This window comes from Aspergillus ibericus (genome assembly GCF_003184845.1).
Source record: "Aspergillus ibericus CBS 121593 unplaced genomic scaffold BO80scaffold_12, whole genome shotgun sequence".
NCBI lineage: Eukaryota > Fungi > Ascomycota > Eurotiomycetes > Eurotiales > Aspergillaceae > Aspergillus > Aspergillus ibericus.
The window spans coordinates 343,205-366,728 of NW_020292110.1; the positions used below are offsets into that span (position 1 = coordinate 343,205).

Genomic DNA, 23,524 nt, shown 5'->3' on the forward strand with positions numbered 1-23,524 from the left:
GATGGGGAAGAAAGAAGAAAGACAGTGACGCTGTTGCGGATAACAAGGAGGCTGACAATCATGAGGAGAGCGGTCGTCAGGGAGGGGCAGTCCTCATGCTTATGCTATCACCGCATCCGCCCGCAGCAGGGAATCCGCGATAACAGGTGAGCGGTGCGCGTGATGAACCGGCGGGCGAGGCCGAAGCTGTGTTAATTGCCTGGGCGCCAACCGGCGGCCAGGCTGGCCGGCTGGTGAATGCCTGTCCCCTCTTCAGCCCCTCACGGCACTCCCCCTCACCCGGTCGATATTCACCTCTCACTTCCCAGCACCTTACCGCCGCACCACCCCTCCAACCGGACTCCCATGGAGGACCTCCCTGATTTCCTGATCGTTGGTGGCGGGATCTTCGGTGTCAGCACGGCCTATCATCTCGCTCAACAACTCGACCGATCGGCACAGATCGTGCTGTTGGATCGCGCAGCACCTCCGTCCACCCCTGCAGCATCCACTGACATTAACAAGATCATCCGGGCAGACTATACCAACCCACTGTACGTCGCGCTCGGTTTCGAGGCCATCGACGCATGGAAATCGCTATCGTTTCTTCAGGATGCCGGTGTCTATCATCCATCCGGATGGATCTCCATGGACGAAAAGGACAGCGATGCCCCCGCGGTGATTCGAAAGAACTTCCGCGACTGTGGCCGGGGCGACGTCCTGGTTGACATGAGCGAGGAAGAGGTCCGTCAGGCTTGGGGAGGCCTCCTCGGGCGGACCGACTGCTCTCCGTTCGGGTCGTATTATTATAATTCCTCCGCCGGCTGGGCAGACGCAGGGAAAGCCTTGCAGCTCATGGCCCAAGAGGCGATCCGGCTGGGCGTCCGATATGAGATTGGGGAAGCGCGCCGGATTGTGTGCGGAGAGAAGGGCATTCTGGGGGTCAAAACAGCCGATGGAACCATCTACCAGGCCAGAAAGATTTTGTTGGCAACAGGAGCCTGGACGAGCCAGCTCATGTCGTCCGTGGAGGATGACTGGAATCTTCCTGAGGAAGACCGCGTGGAGCGTCAGGTATCTGCCGCCGGGGTAATGGTCTCTCACTTCCAGCTGTCGCCGGAGGAAAAGGCCAGATACTCACAACTGCCGGTGTTGGTCTACGGTGGGCAAGGTGGGTGGTGCAGTGAACGCAGGCGGGGGAACTGGGCTAACTCTACCAGGCGAGGTGATTCCTCCCACTGCTGACGGAATCCTGAAATTCACCAACGCAACGTCGCTCACCAACACCATCCGCACCGTCACAGGGCACGATATCTCGGTCCCACTTCCAGATCAAAGCCATGTCCCACCAGAGCTGCAGGAAGACCATATCCGAGCCATTCAACCCCGACTGCCACAGATTTTGGACGACCACCGCCAGCCAGATTACTGGCGCTTGTGCTGGGATGCCATCTCGCCCAGCCAGCATCCGCTTATCACGCGCCATCCCGACGACCGGCTGTCCCACCTGTATTTCGCGGTGGGGGGATCCTTCCACTGCTACAAGTTCCTCCCGACGATCGGCAAATACGTGGTCAACGTGCTGCACGGGGTTTCGAGCGGTCCAGAGAAAGACAAGGCGTGGGCGTGGAAAACCGACCGGTTGGGCGAGCGGGGAGTGCATGAGCGCTTGGTGCCCGGGCGAGAGTTTCGCGATTTTGCATGAGACTGATAGTGACCCAGCGGGTGGTAATTCCGCGAATGGAGCAAAAGTTCAAACGGTCGTTCTTGTAGCCATCAAGATAATGCCCTCCCCCTTGCGTCCGGCTCACCGACCAACGACCGCCCAAGTTGACAGGTCATCCCCTCAGTAGATCGACACGTGTTTGGCGACAGGAAGGCCTGCAAGTGTGCTGTAGGGCTGGTCGCATGGCGCGTCGGTTCACTCGGTTGAGCTGAATGTTGGGTCGTGGAGCATCCCCGACCCACCCGTTCCAAAAAAAAAGGTTGAACCCAGCAAGCCAAAAGCCGAGGTTGCGACCTCGAGGCGACTCCGCAGGGAACTATTGGCAGTGGGTGTGATTTGTTTTTTTGGAAGCAGATCATCACTGCTGAATGCGGAGGCCTGCCTGCTGGGCCGAGGGTCGTCGGCAATCACCTCCCAGTCTTCAGCCTAAACCTCCCTGAAATCCTCCGCCTCCACTCCACCTCCGGTGTCTATCTCCTCCCTCATCCGTACGCTTGTGGCCTCGAATTTGCCGACCATGGCGATAGGTAAATCCCCTCCAGTTTCGATGCGAACCAGCGCAACTGACCTTCGCAGCCACCGCCAGTGCCGTTGCCCTCGCCGCCTATCTCGAAGCCAAGTTTCACCTCACTCGCGATGTCGCTAGTATCCGCAGCATGCGGAGGGCCCTCCGCGATACGGAAAAGGCTGCCGCTCAGGGCCAGCTGAGCCCGTGGCTCATCTTCACGGCCACCGCCGCCAAATACCCCGATATGGTCTGTCTTTGGACGCGAGAACGCTCCTGCACCTATCGGGAGACCCTGACGGCTGCGGCGCGGTACGGCCATTTCTTCCGCTCCCGAGGCGTGCAGAAAGGCGACCTGGTCGCCTTTTATCTGCAGAACGGGGTCGAGTTCGTGTTTGCTTGGCTGGGTCTCTGGAGCATCGGATGTGCCCCGGCCGCCATCAACTATGCTCTGGCAGGGGATGCCTTGGTGCACTGTCTGGGTATCAGCGGAGCCAAGCTGGTCCTAGTTGACTCGGACCCTGAGTGCGTTGCCCGCATGGAAGAGCGGAGACCCATTTTTGAGAAAGAGTTGGGTATGGAACTGGTCACCGTGGATGGCGCTCTCACCAACCAGCTGCTGGCCTTGCCCGCCTCCATCCCCGAAGATGGCCGTCTCGCCCACAACGTGCCCGGGTCCTCTCCGGCCATCCTCCTCTACACGTCCGGTACCACCGGGATGCCCAAAGGCTGTGCCTTTACGATATCCCGGCTGTACACTGTGCTAAAAGCCCGGGACAGCAACGCGACCAACACCGCCGGCCCCAATGGCGACCGCTGGTACAGCGCCATGCCACTCTACCATGGCACGTCGGCCATCACGCTGATCAGCAATGTTCTGGGCGGGACGAGCATCGCCATCGCGCCTCGATTCAGCGTCCGCGGCTTCTGGCGCGATATCCGTGACTCGGGAGCCACCGTGTTTGTCTATGTTGGTGAAGTGGTCCGGTACCTGCTGGCGGCCCCGCCGTCCCCGTTGGACCGCCAGCATCGAGTGCGCATGATGTATGGGAATGGGTTGCGGCCGGACGTGTGGGAGCGATTCCGGGAGCGGTTCGGGGTGGCGGAAGTCGGCGAGTTTTTCAACAGCACCGAGGGCCTATTCGTGCTGTTCAATCTCAACCGGGGGCCATTCACCGCGGGGTGTGTGGGACACCATGGGTTGCTGCTACGATGGGCCTTGCGAAACACGTACGTGCCGGTAGTGATTGATTCCACCACCGGGGATGCAGTTCGCGATCCCAAGACGGGGCTGGCCAAGCGGGCCTCATACGACGAGGGCGGGGAGATGTTGGTGCGCGTGCCGGACGAAAAGGCCTTCCAGGGATACTGGAAGAACGATCAGGCGACACAGAAGAAGTTCCTGCAGGACGTGCTGCAGAAGGGGGATCTATGGTACCGGTCGGGTGATGCGTTGCGGCGGGACTCGGATGGACGATGGTATTTCCTCGATCGCTTGGGCGATACCTTTCGCTGGAAGAGTGAGAACGTGTAGGTTCCCCCGGGGCTAGGTGATAATTATGAGGCTAACATGCAAGGGATAGATCCACGGCCGAAGTGGCCCAGGTGCTGGGGCAGTATCCCGGCATTCAGGAAGCCAACGTCTACGGGGTGCTGGTCCCCAACCACGAAGGGCGTGCCGGCTGCGCGGCGCTCCAGCTGACCCCTGAGGCACGCAGTCCCGGGAGCTTTGACTGGCAAGGGCTGGCGAGTTTCGCGCGGGCCCAGCTGCCGCGATACGCGGTGCCCGTGTTCCTGCGTCTGCTGGAGAACCCGGCGCACATCCACAACCACAAACAGAACAAGGTGCCGTTGCGCGACGAGGGAATAGACCCGGCGAAGCTGGGGACCAAGGTGGCGGAGGGCCGGAGCGACCGGCTGTACTGGCTGCCTCCGGGGGCGGAGGGATACGTTGAGTTTGGCGGGAGTGACTGGAAGCGACTGACGGGGGGTGGAGCCAAGTTGTAAATACCTACATATTTGTATGAAGCGTTCATCGACGATGCTCGTTGTGAGCTTTGTTCCCCAATGGCATATCAGGCCGGCCATTATCCGGGCGCGATCGCACCCGATCGCGATCGCCAACTGGAGCGACTACCCTGGGGAAGTGACCTGTCCAATGCGTGCCCTAGTCGACCATTGTTCATCAGGACGCGTTAAAACCCGACGACCTGTTATCAGACCATTAACTCTGGGACGCCTGATCTCTGACTTGGCCAGCAATTCAGCGATCAGCAATATACTGGCACCCTTGCTTGCGGTCGCATCCAGCCAGTGACCGAAAGTTGCAGCGTAGCAACCGACCGGGGGTCCTCTGTCAGTCATGACTCAGTGATTTTGCTCGGAGGCAACGTCCGATTCCCGTGGTCCACCAGCATTGACGGGAAACGACCAGCGGATCGTATCTCTTGGGTGTGAAGTGGACAGGCACTCGCGAATCCCCGCTCGCCGGGGAATCCACGGAAAAGCTTGCTGACCGCAACCTGGCTGCAGTGTCATTTATGAAGATGCGGGTACGACCTGGACGGGACGGTCGGATGCGCTAGCGAAAGGAACAGGGGGCCACGAGGGAAGAAAACCACGCATGGGATGCTGCACGGTGCAGGGGAGAAATGCAACAGAAGGTGAGATGGTCCCGCCCTAAGCAGGACTAGCGACGGAGTGGCACAGCGCCTCGTTGCTTCACCCGCTAATCCTCATCGCCCTCCCCTCTTCGTTAGGCTCTGGCTTCTCCCGCTAACCCCTCGGGATCCACCCGCAGACAGTCCGACTATGGCCTTGAAGGGAACATGCTCGACGTCGAAGGCTGTTCGATGCTGCTGCTCGGGCATTTTCCCTGGAGTTAGCGCTTCGTCGCGTGGGCCATTCGGTTGCCCCTGTCACGCTCCCGCGATGGCTGGCACAGGGGCACCACGTCTCTTATAATCGGCTGGCATTCCGGTCCTCACTCTCCGGAGTCACTCCATCCGCATTCGATTCGCCATGTTCTCACGCGGCCTCCTCTGGACCAGTCTCCTGGTCTTGTCGACCCTGGGGAATGCGGCCGTCTCGATCTACACGCCCAGCACCACCTGCCGTTGCTTTCCCGGGGAGCCATGTTGGCCCTCGCTGACCGACTGGGCCCGCTTCAACGAGTCCATTGATGGCCGGTTGATCGCGACCGTTCCCTTGGGCAAGCCCTGCCACGCGCCCTTCTACCGGGCGGACGAGTGTGACTACTTGCGGGAGCGGTGGACGCAGCCAGAGATCCAGTGAGACTTCCTGACTCGCAGCCTCGCGGAAAACAGCAAGGAGACGAGCTAACCGAGTCAAGTTATGAGTCGTCGTCGTCCGTCATGGCCCCCTGGTTCGCCAACGGCTCCTGCGACCCTTTTCACCCTATTGCCAAGCCCTGCCTGTTGGGCAACTACATTGCCTACGCTGTGAATGTTGGCCAACCTGCCCATATTTCCCAGGCCCTCGCCTTTGCCACCAAGCACAACCTCCGCGTGGTCATCCGCAACACCGGCCACGATTACAACGGCAAGTCCACTGGCGCCGGGGCCCTGGGCATCTGGACGCACCATCTCAAAGATATTGAGATCCAGGACTACCATGACGCCCACTACACGGGCAAAGCCATGAAGCTCGGCGCGGGCGTGCAGGGCTTCGAAGCCTACGAGGTGGCCGATGCGCACGGCTACCAGGTGGTTGGGGGTGAGTGTCCGACCGTGGGGATCGCCGGGGGGTACAGCCAGGGCGGCGGACATTCAGCTCTGGCATCGCGGTATGGGCTGGCGGCGGATCAGGTCCTGAAATGGGAGGTCATTGATGGCGAGGGTAACTTTATCACGGCAACACGCGACAATAGATATAAAGATCTATACTGGGCGCTGAGCGGCGGCGGCGGCGGCACCTACGGTGTTGTCTGGTCCATGACCTCCAAGTTACACACGAGCACGCCCACCTCGGGGCTGAATCTGACCTTTACCAGCACCAATATCTCCCAGGATACTTTCTACCAGGCTGTTAGCCTGTACCACTCCATTCTGCCCTCGATTGTCGACGCCGGAGCCATGAGTATCTGGTTCTTCACGAATACCAGCTTCGCCATCGCTCCGCTCACCGGACCTGGGATCCCGGTGCAGGAGTTGGAAGCGCTGGTGCAGCCCTTCCGAGACGGCCTGGAGAAGATGGGCATTGCCCATACCTTTTATGCGGAACAGTTCCCCACCTACCTGAGCGAGTTCAACGCCATGATGCCGAACATAGCAGTGGGCGAGGCGCAGTACGGCGGATGGCTGATCCCGCGGTCGGTCGTACAGGAAAATAACACAGCGCTGACCGACGCGTATCGGCAGATCACCGAGGACGGGGCGACGTTCATCGGGGTAGGGTTGAACGTGTCGAAGGCGCTGGTAGGAGATGTGTATAACTCGGTGCTACCGGCATGGCGCGACGCACTAATCGACACGACGCTCACGACGCCATGGGAATGGGATGAGCGACAGGCCATGCTGGTGGAGCAATACAAGATGACCTACGAGTATCTGCCATTGCTGGAGAAGTTGGCCCCGAACTCGGGGGCCTACATGAACGAGGTGAGTGCATCGATAGGGATTGATGCATGGAGTATGTCGGCGGGACTGATGCATGCAGGGCGACTTCCGACAACCCAACTTCCAGCGGGCCTTTTACGGAGTGAATTATCCGCGATTACGCCAGATCAAGGCGAAATACGATCCAAATGATATGTTTTATGCACAGACGGCGGTGGGATCGGATGAGTGGCGGGTGTATGCGGACGGGCGATTGTGTCGGGTGTGATGGGTTTCTTGTATAATTCGTCGATAGATCTGTTGTTGTTTAAAGAAATGTAATTTTGGCTACGGACATTGAAGGTTGACTGGTGGTAGCGGTGGCCTGTCCACACGTCGAACCACAGTTGAATTGCGGGTCCGCCGTCTCCTCGTCTCCTACACACTACACAGTACCTCGTCCGTCCAGCAACCGTGAGATTGCACCGACCTCAGTCCATCCTTGTCATCATCCAGCCATCATCCAGCCATCATCCAGCCATCATCCAGCCATCATCCAGCCATCATCCCTTGGCGACACACTATTACCAGGATGTCCGATCCCTCGTGCCAACCCGGCAACTGGGGACTGCCGAGAGTACCAAAAGCAAACAACCCTACCAATAACCCACTCCCAACTGCGCATAGACACCAAGATCCGGACAGATCATCCTGACAAATCCTCACGCACATGAACACCACCCACCCACCCACTCGCACGGGGCAATTTGATTCCCCGACCACAACCCCGAAACACAAAAATAACCTGACCGCGATCTCCGGAGCACCCGTGGATGAGAGCGATCGGCGCTGCCACTAGACCAGGGCCCGATCCTGGCGGGTCCCCGCCGGCCACACCGACTCTGGTGAGTGTTTCTGCAGGGGATGTGATTCGTGAGCCTGACATGCTGCGATCGGGATATGAATCATCAGGCGGGGGAAACCGTGGGTTACCCGGAAGCTAGAGGGGTGGATCGAGAAGTTAAAAGGGGGGATGATGTTTGATGGGCTCTAGGTTTGATGGCCCGGGGTGTTGGGTGGGAGGATGGGTTTATTCGGAGATGGGGATCTAACGCTGTCACCTTGGAGATTGCAGACTTGTCTGGCGGTGCAGAATTGCTGAGGGTGACTACGACCACGATCCTCGTCATGCACCATGACTAGCACTAGGGCACTGCTTGACCACACTAGGACACTGCTTGGACCACAATCGGGCACGCTCGACGGACTACTGCAGAGACCGACGGCACTAGAGACACACAATGGCATAGACCAATTGCCCACGAGCCTATCGGATGTGGCGTGGCTGCAGGCAGCTGCAGGCACATGCTCGTTCATCACAACCATGCCTCCTGACATTGACACCACCAGCAGAAGCAATGAGACACTACCAAACTCTCTTTAGCCTCTCCCGATCCGCGAACCAGGCCTGGTTCTCGGGCCCGACAAGTTGTGGCCTTGGATCGAGTCTGGTTCGACACATCAGCCTACTCCGTACAGCGAGGGTATTTGTGAGCGGTAAGCACTCTCCCTCCGTTTATCTGCTGCATGGCTTTGTTTTTTCTCGTCTGTCGCTGCAGGGGTAGGGACGTTGTCTATACTTATACCACTGTGCAGCCAACTTGAATCTCCGTCAGACTGGTCTCAGCATGCCGCCATGGGCTGGGTCCATAATCTGACCGTCCCTGATCCGCACAGTCATGTTCCCCGCGTCATTGCCGTCTGTTTGACCTTTTCCATCACGGCCTGTCTGGCCGTGGCGATGCGATTGTACATCCGGATTGACATGAAACGGTCCGCCTGGGTGGATGATTTCGCGTCGCTATGGAGTGCCGTGTTAGCCATGGCCTATGGGGGGGTTGCAGTTGCGCGTGCGTATCCTTTTCCATCTTGAATCAGGCTGATCATGACGAATGGGTTTAGAGACAAGATGGGGATTAGGACTGGATTCCGCGTACTTTCCGGATGAGAACGTGGTCATGTTCAGCAAGGTATATATACATAACTCGGCGTATCTGGTCGATGCTAATCATGTAGATCCAATATGCCGGCGGGCCGATCTACACGCTGGCACTGCTGGGGTTCAAAGTCTCGCTGCTCTCATCGTACCTCCGCATTGGGGGGTTCGTGTCTGTGTACCGGGCAATTATCATCGTGGCTATTGTGGCCGTGGTGTGCAATCAGTTGATCTTTACGTTTCTGTTGTGTTTTGCATGTGATCCGGTATGCAATCTCAGGGTTCAAAATGACATGGGCTAATGGGATAGGTATCTCGACAATGGGATATGACGATTGAAGGGTCGTGTATAGATACTGTTGCTTCTTATTACGGTATTCCCCCCACCTTCTTCCCCCCTTTAACCCTAATCTCTAATTGAAATAAAACTAACAGATCCAGCTCTCGCAGGTAACCCACCACACCACCCCCTCCCCCCCAACCCCAGACTCGACTCTGATACATAGACACAGGAACCAGCCTCGGCTTCGACATCATCATCATTGCCCTCCCCCTCCCAGTCCTCTGGACCTTACAACTCCGTCTCCGCCAAAAGGTACCCCCCCATAAAACCCCCCCTAATACCTTAACCCACTAACCCAAGACCAATACAGATCGTCCTAGTCGGCGTCTTCGCCCTCGGCTTCTTCATAACCATAATCCAAATCATCCGAATCTTCACCATCAAAAACCTCAAAACCTACACAGACAGCCAACCCATCGTTCTCTGGTCCGACGTGGAAATCTCCCTCGGCGTGATTATCACCTGCATCCCGACCTACGGACCGTTCTTCCACGCGTTCGCATCATCCCTCTCTTCATCGTATAATCAACATTATGGACATCGGAATAATTATACCTTTCATGGCGAGAATGGATCACCGGGGTCATCGACGTCCCCGCATTCATATCAGTTACGGAAGGCAGGGACGGGGACGGGGACAGGGAACGGGGAAAAAGAGCGGAAGAAGAGAAAGCAGAGTCGGGATTTGGCGGACGCGTCGTTGGATGAGGTGGCGAGGGGGTTTGGGGTTGCGGTGGGGTTGGAGAGTGGGTTGTTGTTTGGGAGTGAGGGTTTGGGGGGGGAGGGGGAGGGTGCTGTTTCGAGGAGTGGGAGTCCCGGTTTGAGTGTTCGGCGGAGTGGTAGTATTTCTCGGAGTGTGAGTAGGAGTCGAAGTCGGAGTCCTGGTCCTGGGTTTGGGGTCGGAGGCATCGGGGGAGGCGGGGTCTGGGATGGGGGCAGTGCGCAGACGACAGTCATTAGTAGTTTGCCGAGGGCGAGGACGGCGGAGTCGAGGACCGGGAGTGAGGTTGGGTTCTTTGCAGCAGGGGCAGGGGAGGATGGGGGCATGTTGGAGGCGGGGACGGGGTTTCCGTTTGGGAGTCTTATGGGAGGGGGGAGGGGGATTACGAGGAGTGTGAGTGGGTGTGGGAGTGGGAGGGGATTGCAGATTCAGAAGGTGACGGAGGTGAGGGTTGAGAGGGAGTGATCTTGCTCTCTCTTCTGTCTCTTCTATTCCATGGATATAATATGGGAGAAGAATGTGAGGTAATGGTAGGATAACAACTAATGAGGAATGACTCTAATGCTTGCTAGATATCATCAATCCAATATGTTCAGATGAGTGTTCAGATCTCCAAGTGTTCATCAGATCAGGTATAGATAGGTAGGTATCACTTCTGCAATCCCAACAGGTTGATACTCTTCGGTCGCTCAATCGGCAGTCCCAATGCCCGGTCCCAGATCAACTGGACCAATGGCCCCAAGGCCCGACTGACGCCGAATGTCACGGTATAGTAGAGCGGCTGCTGGAAGCCGTAGTGGTAGAAGAGCACGCCGGATGCTGCGTCCACATTAGGGTGGGGGTTTTTCGTCTATTGCCATCAGTCTCCATTATATATATATAGGGGACAGGGGGGAGGGGTTACCTTGCCGTGTTCGGTCAGTACACCTGGGGCAATTTCCGAGTTCTTCTTCACGAGCTGGAAGACAGGGTTCGCCAGCACGTCTTCTCGCGTCGCGGCAAAGTCCATTAGGGCTTCGAAGCGTGGGTCAGGCTTGCGGAGCACACCGTGGCCGTATCCTGGGACCACACGGCCCGATTTCAGGGTATCCCAGAGGTATGTGCGCACGGAGTCGTCCGTGACCTGTGTGCCAATCTTCTCCTGCATCGCGAGGATCCACCGCAAGACTTCCTGCGCCGCCAGGCCGTGCAGTGGTCCAGCGAGACCGAGCAGTCCGGCGCTGTAGCTGAGGAACGGGTCGCTGAGCGCGCTGCCCACGAGGTGGGTGGCATGCGCCGACACGTTGCCACCCTCGTGGTCGCCGTGCAGCGCGAGGTACAGACGCAGCAGGTCGTGAAAGTCGGCGTGCTCAGACCCGCCCTTGCCCAGCAGCTCGGCGAAGTTGTGCGACCAGTCTTGCGTGGCGTCGAGGGCCTGTCGTCCGACCTGGTCAATCTCATCCGGTCTAAACACCAATGCGGCGACACGGGGAATCTTCGCCAGCAGCGAGATACTGTCGTCAAAAGTCGGTTCCCAGTATTCGGCCTTGTTCAGGCCGCGCTCGTACGCCTTGGCGAATGACGATTCGGTGTTGAGCGCCGCAACGGCAATTGACAGCTGCGTCATGGGGTGCATATTGCGGGGGAATGACTTGATCAGGCCGAGAATGTGTTCCGGAAGATGCGACTTTTCGGCGAGTTCGCGCGAAAAGGCCCGCACTTGGCTGGTGGTAGGAACCTGGCCGGTCAGGAGCAGCCAGAACATGGCCTCCGGGAGCATTTCAGTGCCGGTGGTACCCTTGGGGAGTTCGCGCTGGCAGTCCTTGATGGTCTTGCCGTGGAAGCGAATCCCCTCCTCCGGGTCGAGGACGGAGCCCTCCCACAACATCGATTTGAGACCGCGCATACCACCGATGATGTTGGCGATCTTGACCTCGCCGACGACGGTGTCGCCGCGGGCCTTGACTTGTTGGAAGAGATCACGTTTGGCGGGGATGACGGATTTCAGTGTGGTTTTGAGGTCGGGTTCGGTGCTGTAAGACCGGCTGGTGCGGAGGGTCTGAGAGAGTCAGTGTTACTCCAGGGGTGAAGAGACAGGGATGGAGGCGTACCTTGGCCAGCCGCGAGGCATGGCGAGTTGTTGGGCGTATAGACATCGTGAGGGCCATGCTGAAAATAAATTGAATGTGTATGTACGATAAAAGAGCGGGCAACAGAGTTATGTACGGAGTACAGCCGGGGGGGGGGGGAATGAGGAACGAGGCCAGGGATCATCGGGGGGAGAAGTGGCCGCCGGTTGGCCGCGGTGTTGGACAGGCCGAGGCAAGGCACGGCTGCATGCGGAGGTCAACATCAGCCATGCACATTCTCACCGCCGATGGGCCCCGAGCCGGTGGCCAGTTAGTCGCCTCTAGTTTGCAGTAGAGCCTGGAGCTGCATCTTTAGTATTCATCATGGTGTCATTAGATTCTTCGCCTGCAGATCCCGCCCGTCCGTCCTCGGGGTGATCTGGGACAGCGGCATGCGGAGGCTACCTCGGGGATGAAGCAGAGCCATACAGCCGATGAGATGGATGGCCCGAGCAGTGCCGCGTCGGTCCATGGACAGAGTTGCACTCGTACATTCAGTGCATTGTGAGAAGCCCATGTGAAGTGGATGCAGTGGACTCCCCCATTTTGGCGCCGGTGGGCCCCGTGCGGGGTAACCCCAATCCGGTAAGCCGTTCAACGTTTCTCTCAGGTGACTCAGGCAGTAACTGTGGCCTCAGGCATCCACCAGGGATCAATTGAAGCCCGAAATATCAGGCTTCGAGCATTGGGCTTGCACCGCCACAGTACCAGCCGTGCGGACTTGATAGGCTATCATCCTCCGCCTCAGGCAGAGATTTCTCGCCCGATCCAATCGCCCGCCGCCTAAAAATCCTCAGCTTTTGTTATCGGCCCCGCCTCCATCTCGTTTTTCCTGTGCGCTCTCCTCCCCTCTCTCCTTCTCTCTCCCACATCTCCCCTCTTCTTTTCTTCTTGTTGTTGTATACCCCTGTGTTGTGCTGTTCCGCATCCCTCGAGGATTGCCTGTTAAAAGTTTTTGCTTTCCTTGTCATTGTTTGTCGTTTCTTCCATTCATCAGGCCCACGCCGCCCGGCCGGTGCGAGCCTTGGACCAGTTGGACCACCACCCACACGATATCATGCCTCACCCTGAATCCCCTACCCCAGCCATGGCCACCGTCGTCTCCAAGACCCCCTCCGGCATCCCCCCCACCTCCGAGGAGATCGCCTCCATTGTCAACACCGTCTTCAACGCCGAGACCTCCCAGCAGTCGCTGGATGCCGCCTACGCTCTGACCAACCTGCTCATCCAGAGTGTCGGCTGCGCCGGCTTCCAAAGATACAACCTACTCCCTGAGATCAAAAAGGCCGCCACCGATAAGAAGAATGGCGCTCGTCGGGAAAGTGCCATGCTCATCCTGGGCGCCCTCTTCGAGCGGTTCCCCCGCGAACACCCGCTCAGTGAAGTCGTCTTCCTCCTCCAGGACGGCGGCGTTCTGAACCTGGCCCTCGACCTCCTGGCTGACAAGGGCGCCGTCGTGCGCGATGCCGCCCAGTATGCCATCGATGCCCTGTTCGCCTGCCTCAAGGCCGAGGCCCTGGTCAATGCCCTTCTCCCCGCCATCACCGCCTATCTCAGCCAGAACACCGCCAAGTGGCAGGGTTTCGTCGGCGCCTACTCGCTGATCGAGAAGATGGCCAACAAGGCTCAGATGGGCACCGGCTCCCTGGAGGAGGAGCGCGAAAAGGACGTCCTGCGCGAGGCCATGGGCAAGACCCTGAAGGATCTGATCCCGCTGGTCGAGTCCGGCATGCACGATCTGAAGAACGAGGTGGCCAAGAAGGCCATCAAGGCTATGAACGCCATCACCACTCTCTTATCCAACGACGACGTGGCCCCCCGCATTCCCCTGCTCATCAAGACCATGGAGCAGCCCTCCGAGCAGACCCTGCAGAAGGCCATCCATGCCCTGTCCCAGACTACCTTTGTCGCCATCGTCACCTCTCCCGTCCTTGCGCTGCTGACCCCCCTGCTCGAACGGTCGCTGAACGCCCCCACCACGCCCCAGGAGACGCTGCGCCAGACCGTTGTGGTCGTCGAGAACCTGACCAAGCTCGTCCACGACCCCGCCGAAGCCCGTACTTTCCTGCCCAAGCTCAAGCCCGGTGTGCAGCGCGTCAAGGACCGTGCCTCTCTGCCGGAAGTCCGTGAGCTTGCGACCCGTGCCTTGGATGTCATTGAAAAGGCCATGGCGGACAAGGATGTGGCCGCCGGTGTCATTGTCAAGGTCACCCCCGAGGAGGTCATGGTGGTTCTCGATGCCAAGATCCAGGAACATGGTGGTCTCGCTCGTCCGGAGGATGCCACTCTGTTTGCCCTGGGCAAACACTACATTTCCGAGATGGTTCGGGAGGATGTCAACTGCCGCATGCACGACCGGATTCCCGCCTGTATCGCCCCTTACCTGCGTGGTCTGCTGCAGGATGGCAAGCACGACGAAGTCGCCGCGGCCGTCCAGGAACACTTCGTCGAAGAGGACCACCGCAAGTTCGGCAAGCCCATTCCGGACGACCCCAACGAGGTGGAGATTGTCAACGCCAACTTCTCTCTGGCCTACGGTGGTATGCTGCTGCTGTCGCACACCAACCTCCGCCTGCTGAAGGGACACCGTTATGGTCTGTGCGGTCGCAACGGTGCCGGTAAGTCGACGCTCATGCGCAGTATCGCCAACGAGAAGCTCGAGGGATTCCCGCCCCAGAGCGAGGTCCGGACCTGCTTTGTCGAGCACAACCAGGGCGAGGATGCCGATCTGAGCATCTTCGAGTACGTCCAGAAGGACCCCTTGATTGCCGCCGAAGGCGAGGATCACATCCGCAGCGTGTTGCTCGAGTTCGGTTTCACCGACGGTCCCGATGGCCGCCAGAACCAGCGCGTGGGATCGCTGTCCGGTGGATGGAAGATGAAGCTGGCCCTGGCCCGTGCCATGCTCCAGAAGGCGGATGTGCTGCTGCTGGACGAACCGACTAACCACTTGGATGTGGCCAACGTCAAGTGGCTTCAGGAGTACCTGAAGAAGCACACCGACATTACCAGTTTGATCGTCTCTCACGACTCCGGCTTCCTGGACGAGGTCTGCACGGACATCTACCACTACGAACAGAAGAAGCTGGTCTGCTACAAGGGTAATCTGGCTGAGTAAGTTTTCCCGTCTTCCTGTCTGGATTCGGCTAACGGTCGCAGTTTCGTCAAGGTCAAGCCCGAGGCCAAGAGTTACTACACCCTGTCGGCCAGTATTGTGCAGTTCAAGTTCCCTGCTCCCGGTATTCTCGCGGGTATCAAGTCCAACACCCGCTCAATTCTCCGCATGACCAACTGCTCCTACACCTACCCCGGCGCCAGCAAGCCGTCTCTCACGGATGCCTCCCTGTCGCTGACGCTGTCGTCCCGTGTGGCCATCATCGGAGGCAACGGTGCCGGTAAATCGACCTTCATCAAGATGCTGACGGGTGAGACCATCCCCCAGACCGGTAAGGTGGAGAAGCACCCCAACCTGCGTATCGGATACATCAAGCAGCACGCCCTGGAGCACGTCGAGATGCACTTGGAGAAGACTCCCAGCCAGTACCTGCAGTGGCGTTACGCCAACGGTGACGACCGGGAGGTGCACATGAAGCAGACCCGTATCCTCACCGAGGAGGACAAGGCTCAGCTGGAGAAGCCCGTGGACCTGGGCGATGGCCGCGGTGCCCGCCGCATCGAGGCGCTCATTGGTCGCCAGAAGTGGAAGAAGTCCTTCCAGTACGAAGTGTAAGTATTCTGCTCCCTGCCGCTCTACTGCCTCTAACTCGTCCAGGAAATGGGTTGGCCTGCTGCCTAAGCACAACACCATGATCTCTCGTGAGACGCTGCTCAACCTCGGTTTCTTCAAGCTGATCCAGGAGTTCGACGATCACGAGGCGTCCCGTGAGGGTCTCGGCTTCCGTGTCCTGGACCCCAAGGTCATCTCGAAGCACTTTGAGGATGTTGGTCTGGACCCTGAGATCGCCAACCACAACGAGATTTCCGGTCTGTCCGGTGGCCAGAAGGTCAAGGTCGTGCTGGCGGGTGCCATGTGGAACAACCCCCACTTGCTCGTCCTGGACGAGCCGACTAACTTCTTGGATCGTGACTCGCTGGGTGGATTGGCCGTGGCCATCCGTGACTTCAAGGGTGGTGTGGTGATGATCTCCCACAACGAAGAATTCGTGGGCGCGCTCTGCCCGGAGCAGCTGCACGTGGCGGACGGTCGCATTGTGTCGCGGACCAACACCGCCGTCGCGCTCGACCGGTTCGAGGACAGCGCCGCCAGCTCGCCCCAGCCGGGCAGCACGGCCGTCAACTCGGCCGTGACGAGCGCGGCTGCCTCGGCGGTCAACTCGGGGGCGGAGGAGCCGGCCGAGCTGAAGTTCAAGGCGCGCAAGAAGAAGAAGTTGACGCGCGCTCAGCTGAAGGAGCGGGAGGCGCGTCGTCGCCTGCGTCATTTGGAATGGCTGCAGTCGCCCAAGGGCACGCCCAAGCCTCTGGATACCGACGACGAGGCCGAGTAAATGATTGTTTGTGATTCTTGCATCGCAGCGGTGTGATTAGATTTGTTTTCTTTTTTTTTTTTTCTTTTTTTGATAGACGGTTGGCTGGTTGCTTTGCTTAATGAGGCTTGACGAGTATATAGATGTAGACTTTTGCTTGCTGAATGCACATTGCTTATGCCTGATGCTCTCCACGTGTCTGTGTTCATCACGCGTCCACGGTTCACTCCATTGTTCCGCCCAATCTCGATGAATATCCAGCCAAGCCTTAGGTCTGACTCTCAGCCCGAGCGGGGCAAGTCTTGGGGCCTGCCGAGTGCCTGAAGCTGACCTTTTGCATGCGCCCGCCACTGGCAGGCAGTCGAGATCGTCATCGAGATCGGCGGGCTGCTGTAACCCTCGCATCCCACCTGTCCTCCACGCGACTATATCCGGGGCTCCCCCGCACTCGAGAGAAGTCCCCGATTGTCCTTTTTTCACCGTACACCATGGAACACACCAAGGGCAACGTGTCTGCGGCCAGCCCGGTCAGTGAGGAGTATGCCGGCCTCGACGACGATGCCAGGAAGCTGGCGGAAATGGGCTATACGCAGGACATGCAGCGGAACTTTTCGGTGCTGTCACTGCTGGGCGTCGCCTTTTCCTTGGCCAACTCGTGGTTCGGCATCTCCGCCTCTTTGATCACCGGCATCAATTCCGGAGGCACCGTCTTGACCATCTATGGCATTCCATGGATTGCCCTCATTTCCACCTGCGTGGGTGTCACCCTCTCCGAATTGGCCTCCGCCATGCCCAATGCCGGCGGCCAATACTTCTGGGCCAGCGAGCTTGCCCCGCGCCAATATGCCTCCTTCGCATCCTATCTGACCGGCTGGCTGGCCTGGTCCGGAGCCATCTTCACCTGCGCCAGCGTTGCATTAAGTCTGGCCTCTGCCGGCGTCGGCATGTGGCAGCTCTCCCATCCGGACTTGTATGTCTCCCCTACCCAGATCAGAACCCCCCATCTAACTACCTCAGCACCCCCCAACCCTGGCACACCGTCGTGGCCTATCAACTCATCAACTTCTTCGCCTTCCTCTTCAACTGCGTCGGCAAACTCCTCCCCACCGTCGCCACCACCACCCTCTACATCTCCCTCCTCTCCTTCGCCGTCATCCTCATCACCGTCCCCGCCGCCGCGCCCACCCACGCCTCCCCTTCCTTCGTCTTCGCCCACTTCGTCAACTCGACCGGCTGGCCCTCCGACGGCATCGCCTTCCTCGTCGGCCTCATCAACCCCAACTGGATCTTCGCCTGCCTCGACTCCGCCACCCACCTCGCCGAAGAAGTCCACCGTCCCGAACGCAGCATCCCCATCGCCATCCTTGCCACCGTCGCCATCGGCTTCCTCACCTCCTGGACCTACTGCATCTCCATGTTCTTCAGCCTTACCGACCTAACCGCCATCCTCACCTCCCCCACCGGCGTCCCCATCCTCGCCCTCTTCTACCAAGCCCTTCACCACAAACCTGCCGCCATCGTCCTCGAATCCCTCATCCTCGTCACCGGCATCGGTTGCCAAATCGCCTGCCATACCTGGCAATCCCGCCTCTGCTGGTCCTTTGCCCGCGATCGCGGTCTCCCGGGCTCGTCCTTCCTCGCGCAGATCCATCCCACGCTAGACGTGCCCCTCAACGCCCACAGCGCGAGTTGCTTCATCGTCGGCCTCCTGGGTCTTCTTTACCTCGGCTCCTCCACCGCCTTCAACAGCATGGTCACGGCCTGTATCGTCCTGCTCTATACCTCCTACGTAGTCCCCGTGATCTGCCTCCTCCATCGCGGCCGAGACAATATCCCGCACGGCCCGTTCTGGTTGGGGACTTTCGGCCTCGTATGTAATCTTGTTCTTCTGGCGTGGACGCTGTTCTGTCTCGTGATTTATTCCTTTCCGGTCGTGTATCCGGTTACGACGAGTAGTATGTTATTCCTTCTTCTTCTTCTTCTTCTTCTTCTTCCCGTTCCCGGTTTCCCTCTTCCTGGGTGGTGGATGGCTAATGGCACAGACATGAACTACGTATCGGCAGTATACGGCGTCGTGGCGGTGATTATTGCTCTCGATTGGGTTCTACGAGGACGGAAGACATTTCGGGGCCAGACGGCGCGACATGCGGAGGTGGAGGGGGTGGGGGTGGGGATTGTCCCCGGGATGGGGGTGAGTGATGTGGATGTGTTGTGACTACTGTCTAGGGAGGACTAGACTCTAGCTCGGTTGAGTTGGTTTGGTTGGCTCAGTTTATCTATTGGAACTATACCCGTGATTGGAGAGTGTATGGGGTATGATGGGTGTATGGTTCGACTAGTACTACGTACTACTTCTCGCCCGGCAATAAATATAATGAATCAAGGAATGAATGCATGGAGGTTGTTGGAAGATATATTTTACTATAGGACGGTTGATCTAATGACGACTGATATACTTATTGCTAGTTGTTCTGAGAAGAATATAGAGGTCCACGGACGGAGTACTTATCGTATTGAACTACTATTGTATTAGTAGTCTTCTCGTTTTTGTAGGATAGGGTCAGATATTACGAATAGGGTACATTAGATAGACCACAGACTGGGAATGTATTATTCATTCGGCACTATGGTATTATGTTGATAAAAGGATGCATACAGCACTGATCATGGGTGGCATTTACATAATTATCTATCTAGAGAAAAAACACGTTGCCATGATAGAAGAAGCACGTGTCATTCAGACTTGCTCCGCCAGAGCACGGGTCTCGGCCACACTTCCATTGGCGACAGCTACATGGGCAAAAGCCGAAGATCGAGTCTGCGAGAGGTCCTCCACAGCATGCATAGCTGTAGGGACTCCATACCCCCCACCCCCAGGAGTCTCAATGACGATCCAGTCGCCCGGCTCAACCAATGCAGAACCTTTGCCGCCCAGCGAGCATACGCCGCCGGACGTGTACTGACCCCAGGTGTTCCGGCCGCGCTGGCCATCGCTCCCCCCCTCCAGGCCGTAGGGCGCCAGACTGCGACGCTCCGACAGGATCGAGGCGGACATGGGGAGACGGAACTCGACATGGCGGATGATACCGTCGCCGCCGTGCCAGATGCCCTGGCCCCCGCTGTGGGGACGGAAGGCAAAGCGACGCAGGATGACTGGGTAGCGGCGCTCGAGCGATTCCGCGTCGGTGATGCGTGTGTTGGTCATGTTGGTGTGGACGCCGTGGGTGCCGTTCCAGCCGGGACCGGCACCGCTGCCGCCGGCGATGGTCTCGTAGTATCCGAAGCCACCCTCACCTTCGATGCCAAAGGTGAAGTTATTCATGCAGCCTTGGCAGGCGGCGCAGACGCGGAATGCTTTGAAGATGACGTCGACGATGCGCTGGGAGGTAAGGACGTTGCCGGCGCATACGGCCACTTCGACGCTGGGTCGGAGGAGGGACTGGTCCGGGATGACTAGCGTGATGGGCTTCATGCATCCTTGATTCAGTGGGATATCCGAGCTCACCATGCAGCGTAGCGCAAAGATCACTGCAGAGTGGCAGATGGCGATCGGCGCATTCCAGTTGCCTGTGTTTGGGCCAGTCAGCGTCATTCTATCCTTAAAGGAATGGGCTCCTTGTTCTGACCGTAAACCTCCGGCCCCGTGCCGGTAAAGTCAAACACAGCGGAGCCATCTTCCGGGTTGATGATGACTTCCAGCTGAATTGGGGTTCCATCATCCATGTAGTCGACAGCCATGGGTCTGCCGCTGCCGAATTCCTTTGCGACTTTCTTGAACAAATTGCGGGTCGCCAGCTCGGCAGAATCCTGAATGGCCTTCATGTACATCTACCAATGGTTAGCGGGGTCAGGATGCAATATCGGGGTCGGTACCTGGACGACATCCATCGTGTACTCCTCAATGAGTTGTCGAACGAGCCGGATCCCACAATTGTTGGAGGCCACCTGAGCCTTGATATCCGTGACATTGTCCTGGAAGCACCGGGACCCGCTGCAGCCGGGAAACTTTGCAGGTTCGTCGCAAAGCAGCCGCTTCAGCTCGTCGCCAGCGAACTTGCCGTCACGCACTAACAGGAACGAGTCGAACACGGCGCCTTCTTCCCATAGCCGCTTAGATGACGGGGGCATGGACCCGGGCAGGATTCCACCGACCTGCAATATGCATGATAGTTAATAGGATGACAGGGGAAATAAGATACAGTGGGATAGAGACTCACATCAGCGTGGTGTCCGCGCGAGGCCGTCCAGAAGATGATTTCCTTGCCTTGGGCATCAAATACCGGGGTGATGACCGTTAGGTCAGGCAAATGAACTCCTCCAAATGCTAAAGGATATGTTAGTACAACAGGAAAGGTAGATTAAACAAATGAGAGGGCGGGGATACCCGGCGAGTTGGAGAGCAGGCAGTCCCCATCCCGCAGCTTGCCCTTCCAGTGCTGGATCTGCGAGGTCACAGCAAAGCCCATACTGCCGATCATAGCGGGCACATGGGGCGCGTTGGCGACCAGAGCACCGTCCGGGGCAAAGATGGCGCAGCTAAAGTCCAGACGCTCTTTGATATTGGCGCTGACGCTGACCTTTTGCAGCACGCGGCCCATCTGCTCGGCGATGCCGTAGAACCGGTGCCGGAACACGGACAACTGGATGGGGTCCAGCTCAGTGGCACTGACCATTTTCGGCTCCCCAACGACATCCAGGATAAGCACCTGGCTGGTAACCGTGGCCGAGCTCTGCGGGGTCACGACGATTGTCTGCGTGCGGTCGACCACCAGAGCCGGGCCGGGGATCTTGCTGCCCACCGGCAGTGAGCCGAGCAGATAGACGGGGGTCTGCACCCATCCAAGCCGCCGGAAGTAGACCTGACGTATCCCATCAGGCGCTGGGCTTGTCGGTGGCTGCGGGCAGGCAGCAGCGTTGGCCGCCTCTTTCTGGGCCGTCACGATGGGCGGCTCTCTGGGACCAAAGTCGTTTGTGCCGACGGCACGCACGCGGATCTGGTCAACAAAGACGGTTTGGCCGGTGGGTGTAAAGCCGAACTGTTTGTGGTGGGCGTGGATGAAGGCCTGCTTGGCATCACCGCCGACCACAGCATCGATCATCATAACCGTCTCGCTGCCGTCGTACCGCATGAAGAGGGCAGGCTGGGTGTCGACGCGGGCAAACCCGTGCATCGACGAGTGACTCTCAGCGGTGCGGGCAAGGGCCGCCAAATCAGCCATGATGCCCCCAGCGCTAGTCTCGTCGAGGGACTTGCCACAGGGTCGCTCCTCCGTGTGCACCACCTCAGCCAGGCCGATGCCATAGGCGGAGAGGATGGAAGAATACCGGTGAATCAGTACGCGTTGGATGCCTAGAGCCTCGGCGATCTCACAGGCATGTTGCCCACCGGCGCCGCCAAAGGAGGCCAGATGGTGTTTTGCGGCATCATGTCCGCGGCCCTCGGTGAGACTGCGAATGGGCCCGCACATGGCCGAGTTGGCAACCTGCAGGAAGCTAATGAGATTTATTAGTGAGACCGAAAATGATTGCCAAGAGAACGAAGAGGGGATAATTGCAAGACTCACCCGTCAGCCACCTCAGCCCAAGTCAGGGCCTTGCCCGTATCGCGGTTGATAAGATCGGTCAGGGCCTGAAATTTAGCCAGCACAATCTCTCGGTCTAGGGGCTGGTTCTCCTCAGGGCCAAAGACAGCAGGAAAATGCTCTGGCAGCAGCCGGCCCAGGGCAAGATTCGCATCGGTGACAGTCAGGGGCCCTCCCTTGCGGTAGCAGGCTGGACCCGGATGCGAGGAGGCGCTCTCTGGACCGACCGCCATCAGTGAGCCGGTCCAGGTGAGAATGCTGCCACCGCCAGCGGCGATCGTATTGACATTGAGCTGGGGCGCATGGACGGGGACGCCGGCCGTGGTGGTCTCGAAGACATAGTCCCAGCGGCCGTCGTAGCGGCTGACGTCGGTGCTGGTGCCGCCCATGTCGAACCCGATCAATGGCACGGGGGCTGCCGCCTCGGGGTCGTATAGGGTGCGCGCATACCCGACCACGCCGCCTGCAGGTCCGGACAAGATGGCGTGTAGGCCGGAGAGCCGGTCAGCAGGCACGAGCCCGCCGTCAGACTGCATGAACTCGAGGCGGGTGGAAGCGGGGCCAGTGGGAAAGTTGGCCTGGATCTGGGCGAGGTATTGGCGGATGGTCGGGGTGAGATAGGCATCCATGACGGCTGAGTTGCCACGGGGCACGAATTTCGGCCGGCTCGAGACGCGGTGGGACAGCGAGATGTGCTCGAAGCCCAGCGCGCGGGCCATCGCCTCGATGCGCAGCTCGTGGGCCGGAAAGGCGCACGCGTGCATCAGACATACGGCGATGGAGCGGAAGCCCCGGGCACGCAGCTGCTGCAGGCCTGCCTGCGTGGCCGCCTCGTCCAGGGGCCGGAGCACGAGCACCGTCTCACCAGACTCGCCGGACGAGACGATTGCCTGCGGGTAGGCAAGGGTCTTGTTGCGCAGGACGGCCGAGTCACGGCAGCGCTCTGGCACGACGCGCTCGGAGACCTCCATCACCTCATCATATAGCGGCTGCGGCCGGCGGATGGCCAAGTCGAACATGTGCGGGCGCGCCTGGTTCCCAATCTGCAGCGCATCCTTGAACCCGGCCGTGACGAGAAGGGCGGTGCGCTCGCCCTTGCGCTCCAGCAGGGCGTTGGTCGCCACGGTGGTGCCCATCCGGATCCATTCTGCTGGGTCAGCGTGTGTCTGTGAATTGAGGGCCAGAATAGCATCTAACTCACCGACATCGCTGAGGTCTAGTGTGGTACCCCGCGGGATCACTCGGCCTGTGTGTTGCTCGAGCACGCGCCGCACGGCTTCAGTCGGCGCATCAGGATAGTGGCGGGGGTCGACGGAGAGGATCTTGACGACAATGTCCTCCTGGCCTGCCACTTGGCAGACGCAGTCGGTGAAGGTGCCGCCTCGATCTGGATCACTCGTTAGCATGCTCCGTGCTCTGATAGGTTAGGGCAATCGCACCGATCGAGATCCGAAGCCGTCGTTGAAGAGCGGAAGGCATAGCGGGCAGAGGGGATGGATTCTCTGGTGATCTTTTCCCTTGCCA

The 23,524-nt window shown here is 58.9% G+C and overlaps 8 protein-coding genes across 8 annotated transcripts; 6 read left to right on the forward strand and 2 right to left on the reverse strand.

The window, feature by feature from the left end:
• Positions 1 to 345: 345 nt before the first annotated feature.
• On the forward strand, positions 346 to 1,684 carry BO80DRAFT_351955 (NAD(P)/FAD-dependent oxidoreductase; the record flags this gene model as incomplete). The annotated part of the gene is made up of 2 exons (XM_025715606.1): positions 346 to 1,150; positions 1,200 to 1,684. The coding sequence occupies 2 exons, from the start codon at positions 346 to 348 to the stop codon at positions 1,682 to 1,684; spliced, it is 1,290 nt and encodes a 429-aa protein (XP_025576988.1).
• A 677-nt stretch (positions 1,685 to 2,361) lies between these two features.
• On the forward strand, positions 2,362 to 4,217 carry BO80DRAFT_433463 (putative very-long-chain acyl-CoA synthetase family protein (CefD1); the record flags this gene model as incomplete). Its single annotated transcript, XM_025720830.1, has 2 exons — positions 2,362 to 3,740; positions 3,794 to 4,217. The coding sequence occupies 2 exons, from the start codon at positions 2,362 to 2,364 to the stop codon at positions 4,215 to 4,217; spliced, it is 1,803 nt and encodes a 600-aa protein (XP_025576989.1).
• A 791-nt stretch (positions 4,218 to 5,008) lies between these two features.
• BO80DRAFT_423588 (FAD-dependent oxidoreductase) lies at positions 5,009 to 7,262 on the forward strand. The gene is made up of 3 exons (XM_025719084.1): positions 5,009 to 5,500; positions 5,563 to 6,829; positions 6,888 to 7,262. The coding sequence occupies exons 1-3, from the start codon at positions 5,232 to 5,234 to the stop codon at positions 7,053 to 7,055; spliced, it is 1,704 nt and encodes a 567-aa protein (XP_025576990.1). The 5' UTR covers positions 5,009 to 5,231; the 3' UTR covers positions 7,056 to 7,262.
• Positions 7,263 to 8,462: 1,200 nt separating this feature from the next.
• BO80DRAFT_443463 (putative integral membrane protein (Pth11)) lies at positions 8,463 to 10,291 on the forward strand (the record flags this gene model as incomplete). Its single annotated transcript, XM_025721355.1, has 7 exons — positions 8,463 to 8,676; positions 8,729 to 8,796; positions 8,843 to 9,028; positions 9,073 to 9,136; positions 9,204 to 9,212; positions 9,275 to 9,357; positions 9,416 to 10,291. The coding sequence occupies 7 exons, from the start codon at positions 8,463 to 8,465 to the stop codon at positions 10,289 to 10,291; spliced, it is 1,500 nt and encodes a 499-aa protein (XP_025576991.1).
• mcsA (putative citrate synthase Cit1) lies at positions 10,283 to 11,973 on the reverse strand (the record flags this gene model as incomplete). Its single annotated transcript, XM_025717646.1, has 3 exons — positions 10,283 to 10,676; positions 10,731 to 11,864; positions 11,917 to 11,973. 3 exons carry the CDS (start codon positions 11,971 to 11,973, stop codon positions 10,476 to 10,478), a joined length of 1,392 nt encoding a protein of 463 aa, XP_025576992.1. The 3' UTR covers positions 10,283 to 10,475.
• A 777-nt stretch (positions 11,974 to 12,750) lies between these two features.
• BO80DRAFT_403269 (putative mRNA-nucleus export ATPase (Elf1)) lies at positions 12,751 to 16,602 on the forward strand. Its single transcript, XM_025717647.1, has 3 exons — positions 12,751 to 15,048; positions 15,094 to 15,660; positions 15,707 to 16,602. The coding sequence occupies exons 1-3, from the start codon at positions 12,992 to 12,994 to the stop codon at positions 16,437 to 16,439; spliced, it is 3,357 nt and encodes a 1,118-aa protein (XP_025576993.1). The 5' UTR covers positions 12,751 to 12,991; the 3' UTR covers positions 16,440 to 16,602.
• Positions 16,603 to 16,898: 296 nt separating this feature from the next.
• BO80DRAFT_492356 (amino acid transporter) lies at positions 16,899 to 18,866 on the forward strand. The gene is made up of 4 exons (XM_025723763.1): positions 16,899 to 17,388; positions 17,436 to 18,373; positions 18,461 to 18,570; positions 18,645 to 18,866. The coding sequence occupies exons 1-4, from the start codon at positions 16,907 to 16,909 to the stop codon at positions 18,735 to 18,737; spliced, it is 1,623 nt and encodes a 540-aa protein (XP_025576994.1). The 5' UTR covers positions 16,899 to 16,906; the 3' UTR covers positions 18,738 to 18,866.
• A 289-nt stretch (positions 18,867 to 19,155) lies between these two features.
• Positions 19,156 to 23,479, reverse strand: BO80DRAFT_433468 (putative 5-oxoprolinase; the record flags this gene model as incomplete). Its single annotated transcript, XM_025720831.1, has 7 exons — positions 19,156 to 19,985; positions 20,045 to 20,246; positions 20,292 to 20,570; positions 20,636 to 20,742; positions 20,803 to 21,911; positions 21,983 to 23,387; positions 23,440 to 23,479. 7 exons carry the CDS (start codon positions 23,477 to 23,479, stop codon positions 19,156 to 19,158), a joined length of 3,972 nt encoding a protein of 1,323 aa, XP_025576995.1.
• Positions 23,480 to 23,524: the final 45 nt, after the last annotated feature.